The sequence below is a fragment of the Cebidichthys violaceus genome, unplaced genomic scaffold, assembly GCF_023349555.1.
Source record: "Cebidichthys violaceus isolate CVI_PGR_0920_01 unplaced genomic scaffold, fCebVio1.0.p SCAF_20, whole genome shotgun sequence".
Lineage (NCBI taxonomy): Eukaryota > Metazoa > Chordata > Actinopteri > Perciformes > Stichaeidae > Cebidichthys > Cebidichthys violaceus.
Window position 1 is genome coordinate 11558691 of NW_027176373.1, and position 17982 is coordinate 11576672.

The following is a 17982-nucleotide window of genomic DNA, read 5'->3' on the forward strand; positions in this document are numbered from 1 at the left end:
TGCTCGACTTCTGGTGTAGCAAAGACGACAGAGTGAATCAAAGGCGAAGTCTCATTGTTGAATAATTTATCAAAACATTTTCTTTTCTTGAACAACAATACAATATGTCACAGAAAAATCACAGAGGGGTTTAAGACAGGTCTGGCTCAGGTTTTCTTCTATGTCAGTTTTTTATTTTTTTTAAACAATAAGTGCAGCATAAATCAAACAAGTCAAGAGGAAAAAGAGCATCCTTCAAATAATACTAATAATGAGGACAAGACACAAAAAAACAAAACCTCAACATCATTAAAAGTCACATCCCTAAAAGTGTCTGTAAAAGTGTCAAGAATTACAACTACTACTAATGCTCATCATAAAACCACTACTGCCTCACAAGATTATGAATTTCATAAAATGGACAAAACATTTTAAAAGATTTTGTATTTATCCGTTAGATACAGTACAAAGACATCATTCAGTTTCTGTTACCACCAAACTGTGTTGAAATGGTTCTAAGCACCAACCGGTAGGTTTGAGTTGTATCACTGACTTATGTATGCTGTTTAATAAGGGGGGCATCGAGGCAAGGAGGGATCTAGCACCATGAAAATTATACCGCCCCCTGATTGCACTTCCCCTATCCACACATTATGACCATACTACATTTTAAAATACCTTGTAGCCCCTTATCAAGTGAAGTAACCTTTGATATGCAATAAATATGTAAGAAAACCACAATGTACAGTATAAATAATGTCACAATTTACATTTTTCCATTTTCTCTGTAATCCAAAATACAGAAACTGACAACAAAAAGAGGTATAAAAGTGGGAAGAAATTCCCATTGCAGTAATTTAAACTAGAGTGAAACAGGGTATTTGTAGAGTGTATTATAATAGAGCAACAACAAAAACAGATGACTGAGGTGGACATATCTGACCATATACAAATCAAAGTTTTGATTGAGAGCAAAACTACATAAGTCTTCTAGTGAACCTGAAAACAGTTACATTATGTACAGTATATGGTGTGCACAGAGTAATGAGGGCAGGGCTAAAATGTTAAAGTTGCCATATGTGGGGATCTCATAATGTTTGTAGTAGTAATGATGAACCTCTATTCAAATGATATTAAATAGGTCCAGTGGAAGCAAAGCTTTTAGTTGTACCTCACCCTTGCATTACAACATATAACGTTTAAAGCCAACGGTTAGACTATGTAGTCTCAACCAAATTAGACCTATTATTTTAAAGAGCTGTCTAAATGTTTGGGGAAAAAAAAGAAAAACAACGACTGGGCCTTTCTTGTGATGTTTTAATTCATGTTCTCTTCAACATGTTCAACTGGAAATACAGTATATTAACCCCCCTGGCAGTGCATGGAGCCTCATCGGGATGTTTGGGGAAAATGAAAACACTGGAGGTGCCATTTAGACTGGTCATCTATTTGGCCTCATTGGCTTTTGCATTAGAAGATTATGATTGTGTGTCTCTTTGGACATATATTTCCCCCTCCCTTTGTTCCACATCTATGCACACCACCGTGTATCCCATAAATTCATTCACAATTACTTATTTTCTCTGTCATCTAGAAACAAGAACATAGCAACAAAAGTATAAAACTGAGATTGTTTTCCCATTCCAAAAATAAAAAACCACACTGTTTGTTTTCCGGGTGTAACATAGAAACCACACTAGAATCGACTATTTATCTGGAAAAAAAACAAACCAAAATCCTTTTTCCCATATACATACTTGATTTCCAACTAAGAATGAAACCATATTAGTCCTCTAGTAAACCCGTATTTTAGAGAAACTGATAAGTTTTGATTTGTTTTTTTAAATATTTACATAAATCATTATTTGTGTGTTTAATCCTCTAATTACCTCTCCTATAAATACAGTTTGCAAGGCCAATGTGGTGTACTAATAGGCTGGTAAAACTTTGTAAGTATCTAACGGGAATAAATTAGATTGGAATAGCACCTCAAAGAGTATACAGACAGGAATTACAAATGTCAGAGTTTACCTGAATACCAAAGAAAAACCAAGAGGAACCAATACGATGCCAAATGTGACAATCAGCTACTTCTCCTGTGAAGCGATTCCCCTGCTGGTACAACAGAATCACAGCAAATTCATGGACATATAGAATAACTAGATTGGTCTAAAAAAGTTCTACGGAATTTGCATAAAAGTACCTGAATTTAATACACAGAACCGGCTACTTGACGCTTTTGAATCACAGCAGTGTCCGTTGAACATTTAACCTGATTTTCAGTGCTAACAGTGCTCACATTTTTTTTGTACACATCTGAAATGCTTTTCATGAAAAGTACCAGTCTAGTCATTCTATTTCAAAACACACGTCCAATCAGCAGCTGGTATGGGGAAGACAGTGAGCTATAGTTGGATTGGCTGAGTATCCATACCTTATTGTGTGATGTAAACAATACTGAGTAAACGTGATTGGCTGATTCAAAGAGTGTTTGCAGAAATAGATTGCCTTAAAGACAACATTTGTGCTGCCATTAGTGTTTTGGTTATGGCTGAAAGACACCAGGAAGGAGTCCTCACTTTGAAAGGGGTGATGGAGCCTGAAGGGAGAGAAAAAGAGGGAGAGACAGAGCTCAGCTGGCCACTTGAAAAAGCTGTATGTGTGTGAGTGTGTGTGTGCACAGTTTAAAGTTGTGATTAGGAAACATTTCGGGACCAATTACGAATTAGAAACAATGTAAACAATGCATCTAAAAATATCTAACATGCACAAAATAGATACCATAACTTATTGTAATTTTTTTTTGCTGGATGTTGTTTGAAGGTATGTTTGTATTAATTCTATTTTGTAACCCATCACTTAGAACAGCTTTAGGGAGATATATCTTCTTGACCAGTATGGACAGGAAGAATGATTACGCCAACAAAAAAACTGTCCCCCGCTATGATAATGCAAACCGGGACAACAAATACACACATAAGTATTCACTGTAATGGATCACCAATTCAAGCAAGCAAGCTTCAAGCTGATATTCATATTGTATTGACATGAACTGAACCAATCTGTGATGCGAAGAAAGAAAATCAATCTAGAACGCGATGGTTTACTTTGGAAATGGGTCATGAGTAAGTAAATTCAAATTTGAGATAATGGACTAAAACATGCTAAATCATTTTACTTAAGACTTTTTGGCACATCCGAAATATATTTTCACTTTGCTTGAAGCCCTGCACCTTTGGATTATGAAAGCATGACAATTATTGATAAAGATATGGATGAAGCAAGTCCTGTTTGCACCTGGTCTAGCCTCAGATTTTCTCAAAAGTACTCCGGCATTACTGTTAGTGATTAGAAAGTGAGACTGACCAGCGTGAAGGTGTCGTAGATCCTCATCAGCTCCTCCATGCGATACTGTTCCAGCACCACTACGCCCGCCAGCGATGGGCTCTTAGCTCGGGCACAGTCCTCACAGTGCACCACGTAGCTCTTCTTAGTGCTGTTCTCACTGGTCACAAGCAGGAGATCAAACACCTCCACCTGCGCAGACACAATTACGGCACTGCAGTTTATGTTGCGATTGTAAAGCACACAAATGCGCAACTTCCTGTATAGGCAGACAGGCGGGGCCAGGGAAAGAGGGACTCACATCACACTCATTGCAGTAGTAGGCTGGCTCATCCTTCACACGACTCTGGTAAGAGATCTTCTTCCCTGCCACAACCAGCTGCTGTCTCAGAATCTGGATGTGCTTGATGGACTGCATCAGGCAGTGTCTGAGGGAGGGAGAGGAGTGCATACATAGTGAAAGATGTAAACAAAGACACACACTCACTCACAGATACGGGCAAAGACGAATTTTACTTGATCATCTTGTAGGTATCCTGGTCGGTGACCTTGATGGTGCGTGCCACATTCCAGGAAACATGGATCATGGGAACGATCGACTTCACCTTCTTCACGTCATTCCACTCATAGCGCTCCAGGGCGAGTTGATATTGGTACGCTGGGAGAGCAAAAAATAACAGCACAAATAGCATATTTAAGTTGTAATTTGACACAAAGAATAACCCCTGCATGTCAAGCTTTAAGCTGCTGTTTTTCCCTATGTTTTGATCCTCGCTGTAACTTACAGTTGAGTGGTCCCACATTCCAGGCGATGTTGTTGCACCAGCCCACCGCCTGGACCCAGTGCACAGTCCCCGCATTGATCCACACCAGGTCTCCGGGCCTCTGAATGAAGCGGTACACCGGAATGTTGGAGCCGTAGAGGTCTTCCAGGACTGGCCACCAGGACCCTGTTAGGTAGTCTACACCATGCCTGAGGGAAACAATTTGCAACAATGCAATTTAGCATGCATAGATACTATAGCTAATTATTTTCTCAGCCCAGAGATAATGAGATAGGTTGTGTGTGTGTGTGTGTGTGTGCTTGAGTGAGTGTGTGGGTGTACATCTCTAATCTTGCATTCTGCTGCACCAAACTGCATCATATTTTGGGTGCTTATCTATGACTGCATGCTAAAAGACCTCTTGTGGTTGCAGTGATTCCCACTTTTTCAAAACACTTAATATTGGCTGTTTTATATTGACTCCCCTCTCACTACTCTTAACTGGCCCTCGGCTGGTTGGGGCCACAAGTGATCACACAGCTGAGTGCCTAAAAAAATGTTGTGGTTATGCCCGTGAGACAAAGCTAAGAAGAAAATGACAGCGTATCTGTTGTGTGAGACATGCAAGTGAAAAATACAACTGATACACTTGCATTTAAGACGAGGGGGGGTTAACCAACTGCGATTTGTATTCATTCGATCAAACATCACAGCAGTGGTCGTTGCAGACACTCCTGGCGAAGAGCTGCTCTCAACTGAATGCACCTTTCTTGTTGCTACATGTGTTCTCAAACAGCCTCTTCACTCACTTCTCACAGAATTTGTTGATATCGTCCCAGTAGTGCTCATGAACAGCAAACCACTCACAGTCACCAGGCCCAATATTGATGTTGACGGAGCAGAAATTGTTGTTCTCTTGATGACCTTAATGAAGAGCGCAAACGGTCCGTTTATTCGTTCAAACACATAATTTGAAACATCAATCAGTGGTGTACTAGCTCCTGATTGTGTTGTCAGACACACACACGCACACACACACACACACACACACACACACACACACACACACACACACACACACTGACCTGGCGTGCGGCTGCCTGGCACCTTCATGTAGAGCTGGACAGTGTTCATGCCCAGGATGGTGTGACCGACGTGACTGAGCATGTTGTTGCTGGATTCAACACGCATGAAAGCCGGCAGCTTCAACAGCTCCTGCAGCTGAGGCTTCCACCTAATAAAGACATATGATGGGTAATAATGAAACAACGAGGAATCCCAGAGTGAGGTCAGTTTGAGCAGGCAGCATTTAATGACATAATCTCACCTTTTAGGGTCAGAGAGATCAATATTTGTCCCAAATTTAATGATCTTTCCGGCTGTTTTCTGCTCTGAGCTGGGGAAAAAAAGAACAAAGTCTGAGTTGTGTATCGTTAACACAGTAAAGCTGTGAATTCTTTGTGCAGACGGAACACTGTTTTGTGCTAACCTGGTTGTGCTGTTGGAATGCACAGGTTGGGTTTTGCTGAAGAAGGCAGCAGAACTGACTTTAATGTTGGCTAATGTCAGAGCAGCTTTTGTAGCGGCTGTTGTATCTGAAGACTCTTCTCCTTCCTCTTCATTCTCGCTCTCCTTCTCCTCCTGTAACACATCTACATGAGCTTAGCTGACAGGTTGGCCGACAGCTAATAATGGATGCATCGTTATTTGGTTAACTTTTGAGCTTAGTCCTGGACACTATACTATGATCAAAACAACTTGTTGAAACTTACTGAAAGCTCGAGAGGCATTCAAAGAAAGACTGAACTTTCAGCACACTTGTTATTTATCGAAATAATCCAACAGTTTGTTTAATTTTCTTGTATTCTAGGGTGCTTCAACAACATAAACTTAAATAATTAGTTTCAGTTGTTCCGATGAATGTTGCAGGTCCGACAGGAAAAGAGCATTTGTGACAACTGATCATTAGCATATTTATTGCTCCTAATTTTCATATGAGGCTACCGGTTTTGCTCCGTATGTGGGTCAGGAAGACTCTCTTTTCACAAATCTCTCCTTCCCGCTGTCTCTGCAGCTTCTACTCAGCTGATTTGTGGGCATTCACTTTTACTTTAACCAACAAGATTGTGCCACGGTTTCCCTAAGTCAAACACATAGTTGCTGTCAAAATTTTAAAACTGCTCTCCTCTCTTCTGCTGTCAGTTGTCATTGAAGCATGAACCAATGCAACCCTCCTCCACCACATTCACCTCCATTCACCTCCAGTCTTCATAATATTAATTTCATCGTGCATGTTTAATACATTTTTGTTTCACTCTAATGAAGTCTCTCCTGATTGAAATTATATTACCAAAAAGTAGAAATAAGACTCAAACACAGACACAATATATGACATTGGTTAACTCCTAAGAAACAATATGAGGTGGTCAATATTACAGTCTAAAGGCTTTCTGCAAGGAGTATTTAAACAATCAATAATGTCTTTAATTATATCCAAATCCACTAAATCGTAAACCATCTGTGTGCATGTGTGTTCATGTGTTGGCCATGAGGGAAAATGTCTACCTGCAGGCTCTCCTGGAAGCTCGATGCCTGGTACTGGGCATATTTGTCAATGGTGGTGTGTGAGCGGCTGCTTTCGCAGGGCCATGTCTGCGCCGAACCACTTGAATCCCAGTTCTCATCAGCGGGCTGCTGGACCTGAGTCCTCACTTCCACTGCATGCTCCGCATTGGCCTCAACCAACGATTTGGTGGAGAACAGACCAAGGTCTCACATAGGGAAAGGAAAGCAGAGAACAGAGATAATTATCAGATTAATCAGAATTTCTTGCTTTTTGGATCATTTATGATTGTAGATTTCTCAAGGCACTGGTTGTGGTCCCAGTTATGTTGCATTAATTAATTAAAGCTGAAAGTATTTCATAAGTATGAGCGAGAAAAAGGTAAGGAAATAAGATCAGCTTATCTATACTGGATGATTGTAAAACTGAAATATGCAAACACATTTAAATTAATATCCCTCTATCAAAGTGCAGCCAACCAGTGGCCTAGCCATCATGTCATGGTTGAGCATACATGGTCTGCATTCAAATATGGATCATAAAGTACCAGTTGTGACTCAACTGTATGTTGTATAACATTTCGAAAATGTCTCGAATGTCATGTGTAAAATATCTACTGCATCTAAAATAACCCCCAGTTTTATGATATGTTACATTTATATCTGAATATTCAACACCTTTTTCCCTTTCCCTGCTCCTTGCATTACAATTATTATAAAACAATGAACAAAAGGTCCTAATCATTGGAAATGTGTTACTAATGACCAAAAACTCATTTAGATTAAATAGAATTTCATAAACCGAGTAACTGGAGTGGGGCAAATGATGAGTGTGACGTATAAACTTACTAAGGCGGAGGGAGCCAGCCAGGCCTCTGATGACAGTAACTGCATTTTTGGGATCAGTGCAGAACTGCAGCAGAACTGGAGAGAAGGCGTCCCTCTTGCTCTCCAACTGCAGAAGAAACACAGAATAAATATTAACATTTGAACGCGGTGAAGGAATTATTTTATTTGTTTTGAAAACAAATGAAAAATACTGACAGTAAGTTGGTAACGTGTAGATGTCTTGAAACAAGGTATGATAAGGCAGCTCTCTCTGCTGCTATCGAGAAAACAATCCAAGACATAATTCAAAGATTTATGGTGGGGATTTACTCATTTCTTAGTTCATATGAGAACAAGCCGAGGGGTCTACAGCCATGCTAGGGGCTCACTGGGGCTGTATTTAGGGTGCCATGCCATTTTTCGGGTGGCCCATTATTTGGAAATCCCATTGGGCCGAAAGCCCATTTGTCCAATAGCCTGTTCTACCGAAAAAAAAAACCCACCCATTGTCCCTACAATACAAACTTTTGTGCAACAAACAGCACATGGTTAATTATTTAGCAAAATGATGGCATCTGATCTTCCCTGGTCGCATTATATATTTTTTCTTACCATAATGAAGCCATGACCCGCCCTACTCTGCCTCTGTTTGGCTTACCCTGATATTCTTACCCTCAGCATAGCTAATCTCACTCCTCATGCCTAAACCTAACCAACAAAGGCAACAAGTAATAAGAGGCAAAATGGTGGCTCATGCCTTCGCCAGTAGAATAACAAAACAAAACAACCTTTGTAAAAATGAGCGTTGAACAAATAGCGCACGTTCAGATGAGAAAATTATACTTTTGCATGCCTGAAGTTTATTTCTCTTTCATCCTGCCGTTCACTCCTCTCATACATGCTTACTCATAATTTCCTTGCAGTTCCTTGTTTGGGGCAGTCAATCGTAATATCAGCTGGTCTCGTCGATCTCATCTATCTGTTTTCTCTTTTGATATATGATTGTCTCTTTGCCTTTAGTGCATTCATGTTGCTGCTCCACGCACCCCTCCACCTCCCCATCGCCGCCCAGTCCTCGCAGATTCATCAGCCTCCTCAGTCTACCAATCTCAGCCAACTCATCAGCCACTATCAACAGTGTCTGGACTCCACAGGGGTTTGTACCTTGCTGCTGCTGAAGGCAGACGCCCCTCGATTACAAATCTCCCTACAGATTCTAAGCGCCAAGGACTCAAGACTTTTTCGACACAAATCATCTGTTTATAAAAGACAATGATCTTTTCTTCATTTACTTGTCTCTCCTGATTGAAATGGGCTTACGGTCCAATGGGACATTTTTCAGACTATTGGGGTTTCGGAATAATCGGGCCATCCAAACAATAGGCAGTCCCTGTATTGAGGCAGAGCGGTGCTTTGAGCTCAATGCTAACATCAGCATACTAACATGCTCACGATGACAATGCTAGGATGCTGATGTTATATGATTTATTATGTAGAACATCAGAGTTTAGCGCGTCGGCATACTAACATTTGCTAATTAGCACTAAACACAAAGTACAGTTTAGGCTGATGCGAAGGTCAATAGTTTTGCGAGTATTTAGTCATAAAGTGTTAGAATAATACATTTTTTTGTGGTAGATGAAAAGTTAAGGGATCACCGAGGAATTTACAGTTAATCCTGAGGGGAACATGAATGTCTGTACAAAATTGTATGCCAAGCCGCCAGATACTTATCAAGATATTTCAGTTGGGAGCGAAGTGGCACACCAACCGATCGGCCAACAGAGCAGAGGCCGACGTTGCCATCCATAGAACCATGCCTCTAGCATGGCTAAAAACACGTTGTTAGGATTCAATACTTGATGATACCACTTGTTGAGCTGGAGCATATTTGAGTATGCTAATCCCTGTGGACTCACATAGATGCTTGGTGTAGGAGGGTTAAGCTTTTCTCGTGGAATGGGGGTCTTGCTGGCAATGTTAGGTTTAACAGAGAAGGCAGAAAGCAGGAAAGACTCCTTGAACTTCCCCTTCACCCTCGTCCCCCTGGAGAAATATGACAGAGCAATAAAAGACTAAGTTCATCAAGAGAAACAGCTTAGATGTAAAACATATATAAATAAAAGAGATGCCCAAATTAGGAGTAGCTTTGTCAGAGTACTCACTTGCAAGCTCTGACCACTTCAACGCCCGTGTTTTCAATGCTGATCTTGGAGAGTGGGATTCTTTGCTCCTCCACCTCTGATATGTTGAATGTTTGTCTTCCAGCACTCTCCACCTTAATCAAGAGGATCTTTAGCTCCTTAGACAAGCCCATGGACAATGCTTTCAGTTTCATGGGGTCAACTGGTGCTACTGAGCAGAGAGGTTTACTTGCTGGTGTGGTCACACATAAATTGGATGTATTGATTGTTAGAGTTGACGCTGAGCTTGGGGTCTTGGTATTTGTTTTTCCGGCAGCTGAGGATATCTTATTTTCTAACTCTTCCTTCTTCTCAGTTATAATCTTTGTGTCCACTTTTTCTTTGTGGATGTGTTTGCCAGACGAGGTTTGAATTTCCCGAGGAATCTGGCCCTTCTTACCATCTTTGAGAGGTTTGGGTGACTTTCTGGAGATGACGAGCACCGACGACGAAACATCTTTTTCCTCCAAGTCCCTTATTTCATTTGCTTTGTTTTTAGAACCGATGACGCTGCTTTCCTCTGTTTTTATCTTAATCTTGATCTCTCCCTCACTTCCCCCATCGTTAACCTTTTGTTTTCTCTTTCTGTCTGTACCTATGCGTTCTGTTTCTGCACTGTGTCCTCTTTCTTCCTTGGTAGAGAGAGTAATGAGGCTGGTGAAAGAAGCTGTATGTGTCGTGGTGAGTCTCAGTTTTGCACTCAATGACCCATCCAAAAGAGATGACTCGTTTCTCTCAGAAAGGATCTCCATATCCTTTCCCTCTTGGCTCTCTTTTATATTGGTCTTGATTTCTTCCTTCTCCTGCACCAGGGCGTCGGCGACATTCTCCCTCCGATGTGTCGGACTGTGGATTTTCAAAAATGTGGAGGTAGAGTGAGTTGGTGACTGATTACTGGATTTGGAGGATGCTGTATGATCAGATTGTGGGGAGAAATCCTGATGCTCATGAATCTCTGGCCCCAATTCAAGAGAAGATGAGTACTTCACTCCTCCTGCGGAGCTAGCAGGAGGCCCCCCAAATGGACCGCCTCGACATGTGACCCGCTGGCCTCCGAGAAAGGTGGCCAGGCTCTTGAAGACGTCATCCAAATCGGTTTTGTGGTGGCGAAGCTCACGGAGAAGAGAGCCAGAGGTTTCCCTGCCGCTGTCCACCTCTTCTTCCTTTTCTCCATCAGCAACTTGTTCCGTCGCACAAGGTAGATCACTGAGTTCAGCCATGCCATCATGGGAATAATCAGCCGGCGTACTTTCACAAGGCTCCTTGTTGATATCGTCAGTGCTCTCGCTGTCGACAGGAGGAGGAGAGAAGCACTGGGTGGGGCTGGGCTGGAGGACGGGTCTGCTCAACACTCCCTTTTCTAGCTCCTCTTCATCTTCTCCCAGAGTTGATACTGGAGAGCCTTGCCAGCTGAGAACAGGGGGAGTATTGGCAAGGTTGTCTCCCGTTTCCCTCACATTTCCCACAGGCTGTAGGTCTGGAGCATTGAGAGCCCCTCCCTGCCCACCTTCTTTGCCGTGGATGGGCTGCTCTAAGCTGATAGAACATGCTGTACTGAGAGGTGCTAAGGCTTTAAATAAAAGGGAGGGGAGCGTATCATCGGGCTTTGCTTTTCGTCGTGCTTCTGATCGTGATGAGACGACAGTGGGCCTCTTGCTGGTCTGGTCGGGGCATGTTTTCCTGGGAAGAGACCGTTTTAGTTGTTCCTTGACAGGGAGTTTTGGGGGACCGCTGTTCTTCTTGGGCATTTTGTGATTTCCACATTTTGAGGATGGCTGCGGGGAAGTGCAGCTGGGATGAGGAGTATTTGTGGATGGCCTGTGTGTCCTCTCTGCTCGTTCCCTCCTCTCCCTGTGCTTGTGTTTGGCTGGTAACTGGCCTTGATTCTCTGGGAACAGAGTTGAAGTCTCCGTTTTACATATTTTGGCCTCTCCTGAAGATTTAGAAGTAGAGATGGAGGTAAACATTTCGTTTTCTGTGACCTTAGTTTTCAAGCCTAACTTTCTTTCCCTCCTTGCTGCTTTATCCCGCCTTCTTTTTCTCTCGGCCAACCTCTTTTCCTCTTTTTTCTTATGCCTCTTCCTCTCTTCCCCCTTTCGGTTTGTCTTTTGAACTTCCCCCTTCCTCTCCTTTTTCATCAGCTTCTCTGTTTTTTTGTGTCCTTCCAACTCCTTTTCTGGCTTGATTGCTCTTGATCTGCCGTGGGGGGACAGCCGTGAGCAGAGGGGCTGCAAGGTCTTTCTACATTTGACATCCGAAAACCTGAATTTTGGACCAGTGTGAGATGTGAGAGACGTGGTAGATGTCAGGCTAGGTCTCAGGGTGTAATTAGGGCTTCCGTGGAGTTTCTGCTGTCCACTGAGGCCAGGGAAAAACTGATGAATGATGGATGGATCTTTTATGCCACTGGCCACTGTGTATGAAGAGGGACTGGAAGAAATATGTGGACTGCTGGCAGAAGAACCTCCATCTTTAGGGCTGCAGAGGAGGGACGAATAGGAAAGAGAATCTGCACCAGAAGACTTGGAGAGGGCTGGATCCCTTGAATTGCCCCTTTGATGAGTGCGCTGAGGTTCCTGCAGAGATTTACATCTGTTTAGACACTTGTTCATGAAAAAAACCATGCAGTTATTGCATGCAGTATAAATGTCTTATTTTCACTTTTTTTTTTCTTTTTTTAAATGGTATATATTAAAATATTTCTACATACTGGGGTCACTGAACAGTTTTTGAATTGCACATATTGTAATCATGTGTGACAATCATAGTAACAATTACATTGTAGTGAGACCATATTTTGGTCAAGGTTAATGATATTATTATATTATTAATAGCAACTTCCCTGGTGAAATGGCACAAACTGAAAGGTTATTGAGAGTTGTCTCTACATATTTATTTATGCATTTATACTGCCTTTTGTGTGTTCATGCTATCTAAATGTTTATTTCTTACTGTGCTTTGTTTGTGGTGATGGCTCCGTGAGTCCTTTTCCTCAAAAGGGTGTAGCGGCATGTTGTGCGGTAAGGCTCTGGGGTGGCCTGTGTGCCGTTGATAGTAGTAATGATGGTTTTGGCTGTAAGGCACACGGGTGTGGTCTGCTGGTGATGACGAGATTCTCCGGTCGACCTTCCCATCGCTTCCGTATTGTGGTGGTCTGTTGCGACAGCTCTGGTTCAGAGCCGCTAGGTGACTGTTACTTAAGCCATGTCCTCCAGTTCGCAGTTTAGAGGTTTCCTGCAAAATAAAAAAAACAAACAATAATACAAATCACCAACTGATGTTTGTTCAGTTTCATCTTTTAGTAATCATTTACGGACTCTACAAGCTTACCTGTTGCTGTGTTGTTGAGGTCCTGTGGTCATAGTGGTGGCAATGACCCGCCCTTTCATTAGGAGGCTTCCAGTCGTCTTGGTTGCAGCGGTGGTGGCGAGGTGGTGATGGGGCATGGGCAAGTGAAGACAAATGTCTTGATCCAGGATGAGATGACTAAACAGAGAAGCAGAAGTAACCTGTCATACTAGAGGGAATTTTACCAATGGGTGGTGCTATTGCACAGAAATAAAAGCCTGTGTACAAATAAATAGGCTATATTTAACAAAGGAATCTAAGCCAACAAACTCCACCTGATCAGGGCCAGAGTCCCTTCTCCTCTTGGCTGGACATTCGTCCCTAGGGGATAGAGGGTGCTGTGGAGGTGGACTGTGCTGGTGCAGCTGGTCTCGCCGCTGGTGGAGGGCTGGCCGTTTCCATGGCCCTGGTCTGTTGTTTATCACTCTGCCAGGAAAGCTCCTGCTGCAGTCTGAGGGGGCCCATCTCTCTGGTGGGGACTGGAGTTCTCTGTTGTTGCGATGCTGGCGAGGCCCTCCATGCTAACAGTCGACAAGAGAAAATAATCAAATGATCAAATGATGACACATACTTCTAGTTCTAATAATAATATGAACTCTTTTGAAAGTAATATTGTGGAACTTATTCTGGAACTGCAGGTCTCACCACAGAGTTGCTGGCATTGTTGTCCCAGTTTGCGTAGCGCTCTCCTGGTCCCATTAGATAACCGTTGTTGGTGCCACCTCTGTTGTGGAATGAGCGTGTGGAGTTGTGATGCCAGTTCTGGGCCTCAAACGACTGCTCTTTCCCATCCCAGAGACGTAGAGGCTGTCGGTGCCCCTTTGAGACAACCTTGTCCTGGACATGGTTGTCTGTTCTGTCCCCCCTGAGCAAAAGACCAACTGCACTAAGCAACAAGTACCATGACACAGATCAAGTATTGTACTGTTCTGCTGCTCCAGTAGCAAGTACAACCGAAGCTGATTGTCTAACTGGCTTCAGTGAAATTGCATTACAGAACTTATTTGAGCGTGATTTTCTGTGCAATGTTTACCCTGTGTTACTCACCTATTATAAAGACGACCTGACGGTGGATTATGTGATTGATTGCGCCCTCCATGGCATCTGTAGTGACAAAAGAAGAAACATACAGAAAATCTACAGACTCAAGATAATAATGTTCTTTCTTTGAATATCTTTCTTTGAATATCTTAATCAAGTTGTTCGTGGTCGATTGCTAATCATGCACTTTTGTAGCAATGAGACCTCTCTGAATATGGAGTTAATTTGCATTGTTGAAGGATCACGTTTATAATCCGGGATTTATTATTATTTTTTAAAATATCAGTTATTGTTTATAGTGCTGTGTTTATGTCAAGCAACTTTATCAGAGTCACAATTGTTTCTATTGCCAAATTCACAACCTACAGACATAATCATATTCATTCAGTCACCCTCAACCACGGCTTCTCACAGCTGCAGCTGAAGAAGTTATAGTTTCATTCACCAGAGTCCTGCTTATTTAAACCGCAGATGGGCTCCTGCTTACAGCTGCAGCTGAAGTAAGATTTGTTCATGAATATGCTCATCACAGATTCAGTTAATCAGTCAGTCCCATAAAGTGGTGCTTATCTCGAATCAACCCAGACAACAAAAGCTGGAGTCGTCACCTGCTGGAATGACCCTTGTTGGGAGAGTTCAAGCCTCAAGTTGTGCCACTATCCACTCCGAATGAGTTTAAAATATCTTCGGGAAGGCTTTGGACGTTTACTGTTTCCAAATGCTCTAGGTGTTAAGGGCATTTATATTGTATCTACTGTCTTAACCGTTACAGTCAACAACCTTTGATTCCAGTGAAGCTTAGTGTAGACTAAATGGAAGTCTTGGTTAAGGTTCACGACTAAAGCTCATAATCCATGAGCAGTCAAGAAATAAGGAAAAACTATACATTACAGTAAATATATAAGAGCCTATATTCATGTGATATGATATGTGTGCACCTGCGAATGGACTACTGTACTTTAAGAATTAAAAAAGGTGACTTTGTAGAAACACTAAGTGCGAGTATTGTGATGGTGCTGCTGACCTTTCTGTGTGGCTCCAGGGACGAATGTTTCCAGGAGCCCATTGTCCTCTGTTAGGTCCTCCAGCTGGATAGGAGTCCCATGTGTTACGGCCAGAGTACAGCTCTGCGGGGTGATACATGCAGCCTGAAACACAGATAACATTTAATGCGTACGGTGTTGCTATTTTGAATGAATACATATACAAATTTATAAATATGATATCTCATTTAAAGAATGTCTGGCTACATAAAATGCAACAATTTCAACCAATTAGATAGCTTATGCAATGACAATGACCACCACTTTTGCACCGAAGCTCTATTTCCTTGATGCTTATTCAGAAGACTGCTCCACTCACCGATTGAAAAAGGCCAACAGGAAGGGCCCTATAATCGAGTAACGTAAAATCCAATTACAGCAGCAGGTGAACACTAACAAAAAACACTACACGCAGCGACTCACACATGGATATATTCAGGGGTTTGATGCCATTTTGGCAGTGCAAAACGTGTGGATTTCAGCATCTCCATCCTGCGTTAAATGCTGTTTTCACCAACAATACAGTTGATGGTCATCCTTAGGTGCACATAGATGCTTTAATGAACACGGTGATACCATAAAGTGCTAAAGTGATGCACAAAGTACATGTTTGCATGTAAAAAGCCACGCGCACACACACACACACACACACACACACACACACACACACACACACACACACACACACACACACACAGTACTGAGACAGAAACAAATGTTACCAGTCTTGGTCTGTGTTTGGGAAGCCCTCCACTTCACACCAAAAGAGAGAGAAAAAAGAGAGAGAAACATGAATGTCAGCACAATCATTGCTTTTGTTCTGGCTTATCCTTGTAGGTCTGTGATATACATCGAGACCATAGTGTCAATTTGTGTATCTCTGGTACATTTGATTTCATCATGCTGTATTTTGTTGCTGCACTGTGTCTGTTCAGCAGTCATACATCAATCAGCCAGAGCTGCATTGTGCATTCAGCCTCTCTCTAATCACTGCTACCCAGCAGCCACCACAGCCAGTGGCCATCCAATGATCGGAAAAAAAACAAAAAAACATGGCACTAAGAAGAAGGGCCATGGCAACCTCACTTTTACAGCAAAGAAAGGCAGGGGAAAAGAAAACAGGCTCGGCTGCTGTAGTATTTCTCTCAGCTTACAGTAAAAGTACAATAAAAGCCCTGAGTCTTTATTTCCTATTTGACAGGACTGGTGGTGACTGTGTCTCAAATCAACAGCACCCATCTTCAATCCACTCTCACAGTTCATCATCAGCTGCTGGTTCATTAGGTCTATGTCTCTGCCTTTCATTTGCTTCAATTACACCAACTTACCGATGTAAAGTCCTGCTGAGTATTGAACCACCGCACCAGGTCAGATGTTTGGCTGGCTGTGTCTCTGCAGAATTTCAAGTTGTCCACTTATCGTTTTGTCACAATTTCTAATCCTAACCTCCCCCATCTAATCTGCATATTTTCATTTTTATTGTTTTTTTTCCCCCCCTTTGATTAAAATAGAATTGTTGAATACAGACATTTATTTGACCATGAACAGGAAAGATGTCTTACTGTCTCTCTTGCTGCACACTTTCAGCCTATTTTGTCTTCAAAAGTAGCTGACTGTGTAAAGATTAACTTTGCATGCTAAAGAGAGCTTTACTGTATCGCTGATAGGTTGCACCTCTATATGCATTCATTTCCCTCAGCTATTTATAAATACTATGACAATATATGCTGTGCCACATTTTAACCCTCCCTCTTGTGGTACATTTTACAAGTTTGTTCCACACAGGATTTGCTTGTGGTTTGCAGATGTGAAATAACCTTTCTGTGAGTGCTGAATGAGCTACCTCTTCAAGAGTCCATTTCCTACCAGTTGCTAGAGCAACTGAAGCCAGACGGTTCTTCCCACTGAGGCTTTAGGCTGTCTAAAGGCAACTGCATTCAGATTTATTCTTGGAGTAGAAAAGAGGACACAAAAGGAAATTTGTGTACATACAATCATACACGGCTTACATACGGTGAATTAAAACTGGATGCATTTATCCTATGCACTGTGTGCCCCATCAGTCGCCACATAAAGCTGTGTAATAGACACACCATGTCCGGTGATATCCACTCTAATCCTCACATCACCTCCTGTTCCACCAAAATCTGCTTTTTTGAGAGACCAGCTTTCTGAGCTTCTGCAATTCTCCACTAATGCTGAAATAACCGATCTTTATCAAACACTATGAAGCTTTGGATCTTGGGTTGTACTTTATTCTCAGACTTGCCTATTTGTGTCCCAGAATGTCAAGTTATGTTAATGTCACATCAACTGTCATTGTGTACTTAATTGATGCCAGCAACTTGTAAACAGATTCACTGTTTGTGTGGCGTTACATTTTTAAGACACAAGTGTTGCAACTCCCCTGTTTCTTTGACAAGTAAAGGCACCTCACCGCGCTTTTAACCAGCCTGCTGCTGGTAGTTGAGCAACATTACACAGGCAGCAGATAAACCATCTGCTGTAGACCCTCCCTGCTGCACACGAAGACACGCTGTTGGTGAAGTGTTGTAGGGGGAGCCGTCAGTCAGCAGCAGCTTAAATTTGATTCTGCACAACAATGGCCCTGTGCTTCCAATATCAAACCCATCTGCGCAGGGTTAATTCCAGACATCTGGAATTCAGCTCCACAGCCAAATGATGTCACGTGCAAAAAGGGGTTAAGTTGCTGTTGGGTGAACCCATTGCTTCACAGTGAGATACGTTGAAGAAAAGAATGTGCAATGTAAACAGCGCAGTATAAGAGTGTGTAGTGGTCCTGACTTGCATAACGACATTTTTGACGCTGTACAGATCCATTCTTACAATTGTTATGCCGGTGGGTGATAGTAGTTGAAAGTGGGAGGT

General features: G+C 42.3%; 1 protein-coding gene across 2 annotated transcripts in view; it reads right to left on the minus strand.

Annotated features, from left to right (window-relative positions):
- Positions 1-1910: 1910 nt before the first annotated feature.
- kdm6bb (lysine (K)-specific demethylase 6B, b) overlaps positions 1911-17982 on the minus strand; it is a 19051-nt gene continuing 2979 nt past the window's right edge. The window contains exons 3-22 of one of the 2 annotated variants that reach the window (XM_068716391.1): positions 15816-15846; positions 15075-15198; positions 14057-14113; positions 13655-13874; positions 13285-13530; positions 12992-13147; positions 12614-12895; positions 9644-12237; positions 9398-9524; positions 7500-7605; positions 6654-6859; positions 5578-5729; positions 5416-5484; positions 5174-5322; positions 4898-5012; positions 4110-4297; positions 3841-3982; positions 3626-3752; positions 3346-3516; positions 1911-2578 (exon numbers count right to left, since the gene is read on the minus strand). In XM_068716391.1, the coding sequence (XP_068572492.1) occupies positions 2555-2578; positions 3346-3516; positions 3626-3752; positions 3841-3982; positions 4110-4297; positions 4898-5012; positions 5174-5322; positions 5416-5484; positions 5578-5729; positions 6654-6859; positions 7500-7605; positions 9398-9524; positions 9644-12237; positions 12614-12895; positions 12992-13147; positions 13285-13530; positions 13655-13874; positions 14057-14113; positions 15075-15193 (5250 nt within the window). In that variant the 5' untranslated portion in view covers positions 15194-15198; positions 15816-15846 and the 3' untranslated portion in view covers positions 1911-2554. The remainder of the gene's footprint in view (positions 2579-3345; positions 3517-3625; positions 3753-3840; positions 3983-4109; positions 4298-4897; positions 5013-5173; positions 5323-5415; positions 5485-5577; positions 5730-6653; positions 6860-7499; positions 7606-9397; positions 9525-9643; positions 12238-12613; positions 12896-12991; positions 13148-13284; positions 13531-13654; positions 13875-14056; positions 14114-15074; positions 15199-15815; positions 15847-17982) is intronic. The other variant, XM_068716392.1, reaches the window with a different exon arrangement.